Source organism: Copadichromis virginalis, linkage group LG13 (genome assembly GCF_057382275.1).
Source record: "Copadichromis virginalis isolate Kocher_CV1m ecotype Utaka linkage group LG13, C_Virginalis_male_GT1.1, whole genome shotgun sequence".
Classification (NCBI taxonomy): domain Eukaryota; kingdom Metazoa; phylum Chordata; class Actinopteri; order Cichliformes; family Cichlidae; genus Copadichromis; species Copadichromis virginalis.
In genome coordinates, this window is record NC_140630.1 from 16,602,761 (window position 1) to 16,616,529 (window position 13,769).

The 13,769-nt window shown below is 41.2% G+C and overlaps 1 protein-coding gene across 1 annotated transcript in view; it reads left to right on the top strand.

The window, feature by feature from the left end:
- Window positions 1-2,681: 2,681 nt before the first annotated feature.
- The window catches only part of zcchc24 (zinc finger, CCHC domain containing 24), a 40,155-nt gene continuing 29,067 nt past the window's right edge, over window positions 2,682-13,769 (top strand). Inside the window, exons 1-2 of the mRNA XM_085477575.1 lie at window positions 2,682-3,217; window positions 6,160-6,360. Of these exons, the coding sequence (XP_085333701.1) occupies window positions 2,978-3,217; window positions 6,160-6,360 (441 nt within the window). The 5' untranslated portion in view covers window positions 2,682-2,977. The remainder of the gene's footprint in view (window positions 3,218-6,159; window positions 6,361-13,769) is intronic.

Below are 13,769 nucleotides of genomic sequence, written 5' to 3' on the forward strand. Positions count from 1 at the left end.
TCCTTCAGGGAGGGAAGAGGATGTCCAATGATTTTGTTCAGGACGTAATGATGAAAAGATATTACAAGGCTCCTCCAGATGGCCATACGGGGGCCACTAAAAGTATTGGGGTGGCACACCAAATGTTTTAAGTTTTCTATTCCAGTTTTATTATGCTATTGTCAAGTATAGGCTACATGAAAAAAAATGTTGCAAATTTTGTGAGATGAGATGAGCATCAACATATGACACATTTCACCATATCATTACTTATTCAAATGAACCAACTAAATACAAACTACGCCCTTACTACTTACCTGGGAATTAAGAGGGTAAATAGCAGCCATATGTTTTGATCATCAATACATTTCAGCATCTCTATGAAAGCTAAAGCTTTTTTAGCCAGTCTGGAGTTTTTAGGTATGTGTTAACTCAAAGCCAAGGCAAAAAGACATCAGCGGTGATCTCGGAGAACCTATTGTTGCTGCCCATCCATTTTGGAAGGGTTAGAATTATATCACCAAACACTATGACCTTCATTATTGTACAATTAGAAAGATTCAATACATGGGAGAATTTCATGGGACATCCCAGTAGGGTCCCAGCAGCAAGGCCATGGGGTCATAATTGGCCTGACAAAAACTCCAATCACTCCAATCCAGCCCACTGGACTGCTTTGGAAAATATTAAGGAGGGCATACATTTTGGACTTCCCACTAATAAAAGACCTCCCCATGGACATTCATACTACACTAAAGTAATAGATAAAAAGTTAAACGACAAAAAAGTTCATTTTTTCACTATTATAGAAACTTTTTGTTTCACAATAAAAAGACAAAAATGTACATTTTCTTCTAATTAACAAAACCTTTCAGTTTTATAATAACTGCAGGACAGTCTGGGTAACAAACTATCTGAACTTGTCTGTCATTTTTTACATTTATTTCTTACAATTTAAGCCCAAAGGGTCATTCTTTTTTTTTTCAGCAGCATTTCTCTGTTGTTATCTCTGAGTTCAAATGTGCAGTTGAACTTCTGTACAGTGATAGATACCCAGATAAGTTTATCTGGCCCACTTAAGATTAAAGTGGGCTGTATGTGGCCCGTAATGTAAAATAAGTTTGACATCCCTGCCTCTGCCTCAGACTCCTAAATGTTAAAGTTCATGTACAAAGTACATTTAGAAAAAGACTGAATAAATATGGCGTGTTTGAAAGGGTTGCCAGCACAAGGCCTCTTGTTTCTAAAAAGAAAACATTAGCACAGTTTAGGTTTTCAAAGTTGCATCTGAGCAAATTGAAAACACCTGGAACAATGTCGTCTGCACAAATGAGAACAAAGTGGAGATGTTTTACCACAATGTACACTGCCACATTTGGCAAAAACCAAACACAGCATATCAGCACAAACAACTTGTAGCAACTATAAGCTTGGTGGTGGAGGCATGATGTTTTGGGCTTGTTTTGCAGCCACAGGTCCTACGCACCGTGCTGTCATTGAGTCGATCATGAGCTCCTCAAGTATTCTGGAGTCAAATGTGAGGTCATCTGTTTGGCAGCTAAGGCTTGGCTGAAACTCGGTCATGCAGCAGGACAATGACAGCAGCAAATCTACAACAGAATGGCTTAAAAAGTAAAGAATCAAAGTGCTGCAATGGCAAGGTGTTGCAAAATCTAGACCTCAACCACACTGAAATGCTGTGGCAGGAAAGCTGTGCAGAAATAAATGCTTCCAAACCCCAATAAACTCAAGCAACACAAGGAAAGAAAAGTGGGCCAAAATTGCTACACATGTGAGAGACTGATAAAATAGCACAGACAACATTTACTTCAACTCATTGTTGTTAAGGGTGGTTCAAAAGCTACTGAATCACAGATTGTGCTTAGTTTTTCGCACACTCCATGTGTGTTGTGGCTTAGTTTTAATGAAATAATGTTACAATGTAATATCACATGTATTACTGTTCATCTGAAGTTGTATTTCACTAATTTTAGAACCTGGTTAGGTCTATTTGTTTTATTATTGTGTCATATGCACCTCAGAACTGAAAGAGCTTTTCACATGACTCTACTGTAAATGTATGCACATATGGGAAATATCTGTTAATATAGTTTATATATGTGACTCATTGCAAACGTCCGTTCTCCTAAAATTCTCCTAATTTAAGTCTGCAAATTTAAAAGCACAAGATAAAATTAGGTTTTGGAAAGCAGTAGTCATACTTAAGAGCCAGAATAACCTCTCTAGGAAATGAATGCCAGTATCTTCTGGATTCGTGGATATATGCAGGGATTTTTGCCACAAGAGGGAGCCGTTTTTAAGGTTTTCTCCATACTCTGCTGCCTTGAATCTGCGGGTTGGCTGGAAGCTGGGACGTGCTCGACAGAGTGTGCCCCATAGTCCTGATAAACTGCACAGTTTATTGATTTCTTAACCGCTGGACTAAATGTCTAAAGTTATCCAGGTTTTTCTTTATAGCATATTAATATGTGTTTTCAGAAGGTGGCTGAATGTCATAAAGAATCAGGGAGGCCTGTTTCCACTCAAGAATAGAGAAATAGTAAACCATATATATTAGTAACTTGGTAAATAATAGAATATCTACACCGTCTTTATTACAGCAGTTACTCGGTTGACTCCTGGAACAAACGACGCGCTGATTGGCTGCTGGTCCTCGGTGACGCAGAGCCGCGTTCATTGCATATTCAAAGAGCTTCTCTCTGCCCCGCTGCAATAAAGGCAGATAGCGGACCATGGGGAGCAAGGGAAAACTTTTTATACTGACATGTTAACGCCATGACTTTTGAGTAACACCTAAGTGGGACGAGGCTCCCGGCGTGAGGAGGACAGGGCCTTTTACAGAAAGAAGAAGAAGAAAAGGGAGCACTTGCCATCAGTTTGGGGACGGGGACGGGAAAAAAGCAACATTTGAGACGAGTCCAGCAAAAAAGAAAAAAAAGAAGCGGTGGAAATCCAGTTTGGACATTTGAATGGAAAGATGAGCTTGCTGTCTGCCATAGACACGAGTGCCTCCGTGTACCAGCCGGCTCAACTTCTCAACTGGGTCTATCTCTCCTTACAAGACCCCCACCAGACCAGCGCCTTTGACGCGTTCAGACCCGAACCCAACTCTTCCCACCCGGATCTCAGTTTCAGCAAGACTCCCGCAGCGGCGGATTTGAGCTCTTCCCTGAACTCCAACTATCTCAACAACTTCTTCCAGCTGCAGCGAAATGAGGTGAACTGACGGCATGCTACGTACAAATCCGGGATATCTGAGGTTGTGAGACTGTGGCTGATTTTAGGGAGAGTTGGACGGTGTTAGTGTTGTTTGTCTGAGCAGCAAATGTTTTAGCATGCAGGTTGCAACATAGGCTATTCTGGTATAACCGCCATGATATTTTTAATATGGACAAAAACCTAAAATAGTCCGATGAAATAAACATTTTTGGTGGGGCTACTTTGAATGTAGCTCTATTGCTATGTGCAGATGTAAGTGTTTTACATAATATAAAACGATTGTGTAGGCTTCTGTGTATATGATTGCAATACTAGAAGAGAAAAATACACCAGAAATACTCAGTAAATATGTCACTAACCCACTCATGGATTAAATACTTATGTTAAAATTAAAATTAATGTGCAATCTTTCAAGATCTAAATATCACACAGCTCATTTCCCTCCCCCAGATGACATGATTACACATGAAGAGGTCTGCTTTCAGCATATTTATAAGTTATGGCTCAAAGTTAATGTGGTGAGGAAAAATATGTTTTAATCAGAGAGGCAGGAGATGGAAATAGATCCCCCCCCCCACCCTCTGCACGCCTCTGTCTGGAGAGAGCAGGCCACTGCAGCCCCTTGCTGAGGTCTGCTGTCTCTGACTCCTTCAAATAGACCAGGTTGTGCAAACAAAATCAGTCCTTGTTTACATATTCTCTATTTTTGTGCCTCCAAGTAATTTTAGGGAACCAACATGCTGATAATGTGTGCACGGTGCAAATCTGATACCCCATAGTGCACTCTGTGCAAAAGTGACCCCTCCATCTCTCCCGCATACAGAAAATGATCACACAGCGTGGGCAGAAAGGCAGTGTTATAATAAATAAAAATACACAGTGAGCAGCGTTGATTGCACTGCAGCCCAGTTTCTTAGATCTCTGTTCAAGTGACGCTATGTGTTGGAAACTTTAGTAGTGGATGGATGGTGTAGTCACCATCTAGAGCCAGTGTTCATTATAATGGTGGCAACCGCAGGGGGCTTTTGAAGTCACTTAACACGTAAAGTCATCTGAAAATGGGGCGTTCGCTTTATACATTACACGCAGTTGTGTAATGCCATAAGAGTATAAAGTGTTTCAAAGTGAGGGAACACACATAGAGTCTGGAAACGGTTTAAGGGGTGGAGGGAGGGGGAGATTTTGCAACTTTCTATACCGGCTAAGCCAAGCAAAACAAACCACTGCAGAGATTTGATGATGAGATGACTAATGCGAAATGTGGTTGTTTTCACGGTGAAGGATCACACAACAGCCTGCTTGGAGTGAAATTGCGATATAGATTAATGAAGTCGCTGTCGACAGGGCACAAGTCGAGCACGCTTATCGCAGATTCGTCTGCTGACAGCTTTGCTCAAAAGCCTCCTTCACAACCCAGTTGCAGGCAGAAAAGCCCCCCTAACATATTTTTACTGTTAATTTAGAAACTATCTGGATTACTCTAACTCTTATCAGTGCACCTTTAAAGTTCCCAGGTGGCACCACAAGCCTGGCCTAAAAACAGCAGTGTTTTATTGACCTCCTGCTGTGTGACACCTCATCACCGGACCTGTGAAAACACTCACAGATGTGCTACACTTGTTCTGCCTGTCTTGGGCACACCGTGGCTGGCCATCCCCTCATCTATTGCCACACGGCACAAAACACACAACCTACCAAGGACTAGTCACTCAGTCACACACGCAAAAATAAACAAACCGTCTCACCCCACCATTAGCAGATGTGTGTGAAATCCGTTTCCTTTGGGCTGACAGTAGGTGGTTTGAAGCCAAACTGAAGAAATGCTCCGAATGTAAACAGAGCAAAGTTTCCTGTTTTTTATTTGTTAAAAATGATTTCGCAAGCTGCAGTAAAACTTAAATGTGTACATTTCCATTTGGAGGAGGGATGCAGTAGTACACAGAGCTGGAACACATGCACCAGATGGGAAACTGAGAAACTACAGAGCTGTAGTGCTTGATTTACAGCAACGACAAGTAATAAATGAACACGGCTCTTAAAGCTGGAGCTGGTTAGCAAGACAATCTTACAGTCTCCAGATAGAGATTTGGCTTTCAGCCCTGGTTAGGTTGCCAAGTGTAAGGTTTCTGTGCCGTGCAACATTTAAAATCAACAGTAACATCATTTCCCAGACACAAGCCTGTGTCCTAAAATGATGCATACCCTTCGGTTATATTAAAGAGTTTATCAGTGGATTTCCACATGCCTACGAACTCTTTGACATCTTTTCTTTTTCTCAAGAGCGGTCACTCGGATATTAAATGTCAGGCCAGATAATTAGTTAGGCTTCTCCTAGGTTAATTACCTGGCTGTATGAATATTTGCTAAAATCAGATTAATTTCACCCAGGGGTCAAATCACGTCTGTCTCTTCTGGACTGCGTTTGAAAAGAGGAAGACATGAACGAAAAGGGAAATAAGGAAAGGCAGGGAGCGCTTTCCCTGTTATTAATATTCAGAGAGCATCTTCTGCGAATTCAGTTGGCCTGGTGGCACGCAACAGTGCATCCTGTGTCTCCGAGCAGACTACAGATTCGGACGGCGGATAGTTTACCACCAGCAGTGCATGGCGTTAATGCTGATGTTCCGCTGGGTGGCCGGGGGAACATGCTTCCCATCTTGTTTACAATGAGTCATACTTTGTCCTGTGTTTCTCTGAGGACATGCGCAGTACTTTTCCAGTTCATGAGCACAGCTGGGCCTCGTGCCAGATGTTCCGAATTTAATGAGCGAAATTATCTTGGAGTTCTTTTTCCGTTTTTTTTGTTTAGTTTTTCTTTACTTTTTGTACAACAGCAAACAGGACAGAGAGCACATTTAGGAACCTGGCGCGTAATCTAAGCATTTCACGAGAAGCAGAGTTTCATGTTAACAACAGGCTGTATCTGGTGTTATTTTTCAGGCCTTAAACAACAACGTGTATAAGAACGTGTCTCCCTATGGCTCCCTGAACAATATTGTGGACGGACTCAACTCCCTGACGGACCATTTCTCAGACCTTTCCCTCTCTTCTGAAACAAGAAAACCGAACAAAAGACCCCCACCCAACTACTTGTGCCACCTGTGCTTCAACAAGGGCCACTATATCAAAGACTGCCCTCAGGTGAGACTGTTAACACACACGTATGACATAATCTAGTCATCAGGTGACACAGATGGCTTATAATCACTGTTAAATCTTTCAGTGTGTCTCATTTGCTTAATCTTGACATTAGACTTCTTCAATGACTTTTTATTTGGTTCATACAAACCAATAATGACACTAAAATCTAAGCTTGCTGCAGTCAGTCACTCTCTCCCTCACTCTTTTTCTTTCTTCCTCTCTTTTTGGATCTGGTCTGACCTACTTGTTAAACAGACTGGCCTCTGTCTTCTGTAGTCATGTGTGTGTGTATGTGTGTGTTTGTCTTGACTGGCAAAACACTGCACAACAAAAAGACTACACGTTATAAGCACATGTTATGTCACGGCCATATTTTTAAACTCCCAAGTCAAAGGTGAAGGGTTTGAATCAGATCATCATGTTGACTGTGTATAAGTAAGTAGTGTAAGTGCCATTTTCTGACATGTAGCCACAGTTTTTATATCCACAGTTGTACATCCACTTAAACTGTCGCTATTACAGCCACAGGTTAAGTGGGAAATTTCAGTGGGAGCTTTCCTGTCTCTGTTTCCCACTGAATCAGCCTGTTATGATGCAGCTTTTTATCCTTTTTTTTTTTGGCGAGGCACCATGACAAATCCACCTTGAGGTCTAGTATCGAGGTTACTGGGTACCACCAGTGTGTGACAAATGGGGCTCCAGCTGTTGTCAACACCCCTAAACCGTAGCTTGATTTGGAAAAGAAAAGTATTTATATATTTATCCTGCCTGTCTGTCTCTCTGTGAACTATAGCGGAACATAATGTGTGAAAGGAAAAGCTTCGTTTGTAGCTGCTGTAGCAAAATTAAAGTGTATTTTCTAGGACTAGACTGTGAAACTGCTACGGTCTGATCTGTCATTATGTTGTTGTGTAGCAGCTTGTAAAGGCAAAGTCATGGAGTGCCAAGTGAGCTAATTTCATAGGGAGAACACAAAAGCACCTTCCCTTGGAACTGTGGAGTTTCTGAGTTTTTAGTTGGACCTTACACTCCCTCGTCTTTCAGTTGCCTCCCCCGTTTGTCTCCTCTCCCTTTCCCTGGGTGAGGTGCAACAGCCGAACCCCAGCCCTAAGTTTCTTTTGCATGAAAGTGTAATGAGGAGCAGATGTGAGATTAAAATGCTTTGACTCGCTTTATGACATATGATGACTGGTCTCACGAGGTCTGTATAAGACCACTGTAGTGATGAAATATCTCCTGGGCAGCCCCAAACTGCAGTGTGTGGGAATTAGATCATCTGCTCACAACTCTTCCTGGAATTTGGTTTTGTACTATATCATGCAACATGTAACGTTTTACCTTCCATCTTCCTTCAACTAATACTGTACATGTGGATGTGAGCAATGATGAAGTGATACTCGGCGCTGGCACAGGTGCACATTAAACGACTCACAATTTAGTGTCTTTAGTACTAAAACCATATCTGCTGTATATTAAGTTTCACTTTACCGTTTCAAGATGAAAAAAGGCTAAACTGTTCCTTTATTAAATAAAACCCCTTTGACAGCAGGGAGCAGTGAAATGAATCTTTCCATTGTGTATGTCAGAAACACCCTCACCCTACTTCTGGTTTGTATTTCAGCTGTTCGTTAAACTGCCAGCAGTAACTCAGAAAGCAGCAAAGTCTCCAAACAGCCTCAACACCTACCATCTCAGTTATTTAGGTCTCTCCTGGGCTTCTCCTCCATAAGCTTACCTTCCATTTGTGCTGCATCATTTACACTATTGCCCTCTCACCTGTCACTGCATGCCTAAGCCAAGGATAGTTCTTCCTTATTTAACCAGCTGAAGATCCGAATAATATATGTGACGCACAAGCGAGAAGAGCTCTTCCTAAGAGTGCTTGCTCGCCAAGTCTGGTGTCATTCTCTAAACAAGAACTCCTCATTCTAAATGATCAGTACTCTGTTTTACATTGTGTTCGTACTAAGAAAGAGTTTGTCCTGTTCAGAGAGGCTTTGCCAATGAAAACAGAAGCTCTTGCTTCACCGGGTCCTGCAAAGTTTGTCATCCTAGTCCAGCACAGAGTATGTAAAAGCTTCCTCGTCTACTTCCCCTCACCGCCTTTTATTGAGGTGCTTTGCGCAAAGACTGTCAAAGGGTCAAGTAAGTTTCTCCTTTATTTATGATGCTTTCTCTAGCTTTTCTTTATTGTTTTGCTTTTTGAGTATATAGAGGTAGGCCAAAGTGCTAATACATTAATTGAAATTGAAGACCCCCCCCCTTTTTTTAAAAAAAGTTTTTACATGTTAATATTGGAAACACAGGCAAGGTTTGTGGTTGTGCTGAGAGATTTATTTTTCAGGAAACTTGTAGCTGAGTGAAAGCCACAGGTCTGGCAGCAGCTGCCCAGTGCTGCCTGTCATGGGGACAGAGGTGTTATGTAAACTGGCTTTTATTTGGGAAAATGACGTCGCTCCCCTAGTTATGAGCAGAATGCCTCTCGCTGCCACGCTCTGGCCCCGCTCCAAGATGTCTTCCACTTGCACTCATGATTTGGTTTTGTTTAGAGGACTAATCCTCTCAACAGCTGGCCCCACCTCTGATTTGAGTGATCAGAGTGATGCAGTGACTGACAGGTTTACCAGAGGTAGAAAGATGAACTCATGGAAAGTTTCTTTGCTGTAATGCAGGTTTATGGGTGGGCGGGGGTGGATCTTGCTGTTGTATGTTTTATGCGTGTCTTTGAGCTACGCTGGACTCTCGACTTACAATCCCTCATTCCTGAACATTATGCAACCCCCTTGTCCAGGATCTTCAGTTAGCACTGCACGCTCTTATGCTTCTGAGAAATGCCAGATTGTTGTTGTTGTTGTCTTTTACTGGGAGAATGCCACAAAAATGTGGTTTCTCATCTCTCATATGAGGTTAACCAAAACTGCTGAACTTTTTGGAGGCATTGTTTGACAGCTTAAAAAAATCACAATCAGCTGATTGAGAACATTTGGTCTTTTTAAGCAACATTCATTATTTTTCAGGAAAGATGCTTTTTATTTATTTTTTTCTTTTTATGAGTTAAATGCAAAGAGGCAGCTGTGGGTCAAGTGGTAAACTTGGTTGTCTACTGACTGCATGGCTGGTGGTTTCTGGCTCCTCTATCTGTCTCAACACTCAGAACCTAAAGCTTTTCCTGCTCCTATGGTAGCTTCTTCTTCAGTGGTGTCCACTCTCAAAATATGCATTCTGATACATATATTTATATATGCATTAAATATGCATTAACACGTTAATTAGTCAGCTTTTGTGGAGTAAAACAGGCTAGCGGTTTGCTCTTGTTTTCACACTTTGTGCTCAGCAGATGTTGCTTTATATCTAACAAACAGATGTGAGCGGTATAGTCTTTTGTTTTAAACGAGAGCTTTTATGCAGCTGTAGCATCAAACCAACTTACATAAGCCTTTGAATTTTCATTGCTTAAATTGCTGATGATGATATAGCCAAAGATGTTGTACAGGTTTGTCTGCAAGAGCACAGTGATCCCTATACAGATCCCTCTTTATCAAGCTTTTTTGTTCCCATTTGGACTGTGTTAGTGCAATGTCTATGTATTTTAAATATTTCCAGCAGAGTATGACAGAAGATAGAATCAAGCCATTTAATTTACCAAAGGCTTTTGCAGAGGATGCTTCACTCTAAAAGCACAGGCACTAACGTTCCCTCTCACGTCTATGGCTGCCAGTCAGTCGGCAGGCATCTCCACTTGCGTATATCTAATGCAAATCACTGCGATGGCATTTACGCCTCACGTGGCGTGAGTTTCAGCAGGAGTTTGTACTTTGTAACAAATGGTCTCCACGATCTCCCGTAAAAGTGGAGACGAGAGTTGACCTTTGAACTAAGGGCGTCCTCGGAGGAGAGGCAAAAGAGCAACGTGTGACTTTCCAGAGTGTGTGCTTTCCCGTCAGCCGTGGTAGTAAACATAATGACTTGTCATTACTGCAGCCTGCTTTGTCTACCATAACAAACATCAGTGGTTTTGACAAAACATATTTGCTTTTAAATTTTCCGGTGCTTGCCTCTGACAGAGCGGCGATCCTTTTCGGATTTGGTTGGCAGTCACGCTGAGAGAATTGTGCAATGTTTTTAATGTTTCAGTTTGTTGTTGTATGTGTGTGTCTGTGATTTGTCAAAAACACACTGCAAATTTGTAATTTACCAGCATTACATCACTGCACAGAGTGTTGCTTGTGTGTTTGCTTCACTTTAGGAAAAACAAGTATTTTAGCTCAGCGTGGGAACACCCAATTTCCTGCAGAGTGTAACTCATATTAAAGCCTTAATCGAATCTGATTCAGGTCTTTAGCCGAGTTTCACCTTTCCAGCATGTGTTATCTCTTCCAGTTAATCTGAGCACGAGGATCTAACATCTGATCTTTTTGGGGGCAATATTTATTTATCCGAGACTTCAAAAAGACGATATTCAGTGCTTTTAGCACTTTTAGCCAAAATTAATTTAACCATTTAACAAGGATGCTAGTTTTTTGGGGGGGTTTACGAGAGGCGGGGCTTTCACGTTTCAGTGGTGGTGTTATTGGTGTGTCAGTTCTAACAGTTAATTTAGAAACTGCTTAGCCTTGTTTGTGCAACTCTGCAGTGCTAAAACAAGAGACTTCATTACATTCTGCTGGTTATGATAGTTTAATCAACACTTCTGCCTTGCAATCCCAAAAATCTGATCATCCCTAAGACTCTCTCAGACATATTATAGCCACTATAATTAGCCCATTTACCCTTTCTATTTCCCTTATAGATTTTATGAGCTGATAATTTAATTTTGTAAGAGATTTTAATGTAATTTAAATTCCAAGTGCATCAAAACTACACAGATGAATAATTTTGGGTCTGTGTCACCAGAAACAACAATAGATGGAGTGAATGGGGCTGTTGCTCGCTCCTGTTTATTTTATTCCTCTATGTGGCAAATTTTACAAGGGTTGAATAGAAAGCAGTCCTCTGATCACAGTCACAACTTCATTTGGTCTTTCAAAGATTCACTTTTAACCAGTTAGCATTTTTTCAGGGGACAGTCCCCTGGATACATCCTGAAAGACGTATTGCAGCGGGAGTTCCTGTGGTTGGAACAAGCACAAAGGTGTGGGCTGCCTTAAATAAGATCCAGAAAAAAACAGCTGCTAGTGTAAAACAGCCCAATGGTGGCGAGACCTAAAAGGCTCAAAAGTGTGGCTGCACTTCGCTAGAAATAATACTGCCAAAACTGCAACAAGTCCTTTGCATGTTTGGCAAATCTTGTGCACATAGTGTGGCTTTTTCTGTCAGAGCTGTGGGTATGAATATTAACATAAAAGTGTCAGAATAATAGGATGCTGTCACTTCAACAGACTGTTGAAGCCACCAATATAAAGTGTCCCACATATTTAAAGGGCTCTGCACTCCAGCTTCCTATTAAAATTCAACTTTTTCAGTCAGCAGTAAGAAATTCAAGCACAGTCTAAATTCTGGTGTCATGTGCGACTTGTATCTCATATTAACAGTGCCGTCTTAAACCTTTGGCAAAACATTTTGTGTTGGAAACATGCTGCGAAATTGTCTAAACTAGCTTTCTATCCTTCCTTGCTATTCAGCCCAGTGCTGATTATTCACTAGTCCAGCAGATTATGTGAGCTTAATGTAGCTGGAGACGTTTGCAGTCTCCCTGGAGGCTAATGTTCCTGGGAGGAGAAAGAACCTACATCTGTCTTTTTGCTTTTCTAATCTATGTTTAACCCACTCTTTCCTGAGTTGAAATATATATATATTTTTAATGAAATACCAGTTTATTGATTTATTCAACATTTGTCATGAGAAAGAGTTTCACATTTTACCCCCACGATGCCCCAGGGGCAGGTTCTGACACGGCTGCACTTATTTTGCTGGGGCAGGGAGGCAGTTTGGATGTGTCACTGTCATGCCATTCAGCACTATTGTGTTTGTCTGGCACAGAGAGGGCATAGTCTGAAAGCTTGAGAAGGGCATAAGAGCCGAGAGACAGCGGACCAGTGAAAGGGGAGCGAGGGCACTTCCTCTAAACGGAAATCAAAGTTAAAAGAATGATAAAAGTGTGGTTTCCTGCCAGCTGGTTTGCGTTCTGTCCAGAAATCCCATTGTTCCTCTCAGTTTTTGCTGAGTCAACAATCACACCACTTCCTGTTTTGGTAACTGTGACACTTAAAACCCGATCTCTGGGACTCCAGCATGCTGTTACATTTGCCGCAGATAGATAAACTCACAGCTGTTTGCAGATTAAATGCTGAAATATGGACGAAGACACGGTGCACCATCTGCTTGCTTTTAGGTGAAGCTAAGCTGCCGTAAAGTCCCTCAGCTTTCTCGCTGGGAAGAGATTATGCACGTTGTGTCATTTGATTAGTCCTCCTTTTCATGCTCAGATGAAGGCTACACAGTCTAAGTGATGTTAGAGGGCTCATTTAGCTTATTTTTGGATAGTTTCTTATGTAACACTTTTTCCATCACGTTGCTGAGCCAGCACTGTAAAATGGAGGCTTCAGATAATAAAAGAAAATAAACAATAATGTGTTCGGAGCTCTTGCTCATCACACTGCTTTATGTAATTGTGTTTTTGCAGCATGAGGGAAACCAGGTCAGCACTCATTTTGGAACCAAGTTTCAGTATCTGTTATGTTATTGTACTAGAGTGAAAAATCCTTTGTAAAATGTGCAGTTTTACCTCTCTACTGTTTAACAGATGATACTGAATATATTGCAAAATATATACATGGTGGCTATGACAGTAGTCAAGACAGTGTTACGGTTTTTCAGCCCCATAATGAGGCCTCGGGAACTCGGGAACAGGATGGTTCACTTTTCACTCAGAGAGAAAGGAGGAATCAGAGGGTCAAAGGTCACATTTTCACTACAGCATGATGTCCTGTTAGCAGACAAGGGCCAAAAGCTCTGTTAGCTCATACTACTCATATTCTTAGGAGTTGTAGTAACACAGATTTATCCAACATCAATTTATACTCAATAATCCATAACAACATAAAAAAGTCGATTTTGTTCTTCTGTGCTTGAAAATGCTAGTTTTGCTATTTTCTTTTATTTCCTGTTTTTTACAGTATTGGTAATATACTTTGTTTATCTTTGGGGTTTGACTTGTTGGTTAAACAAAGGAAAGCATTTCAAGATGCAGCCTTGTGCTCTTCCCTGTAGAAATTGTCATAGACTCTTCTCATTGGTTAATACACCATGTAGTGTGTGCGAGTCACTTACAGTGATGCTTAATAGCTATTTTGATGTTAAAATTGTGTGATTAGGTTCATTTGGATTAATTTACAGGCTCAAAGACAGATGTGAAACCCACTTTGTACAGGTAATTTAAATGATGCACCAACAAGCTATTTAACCGTGGT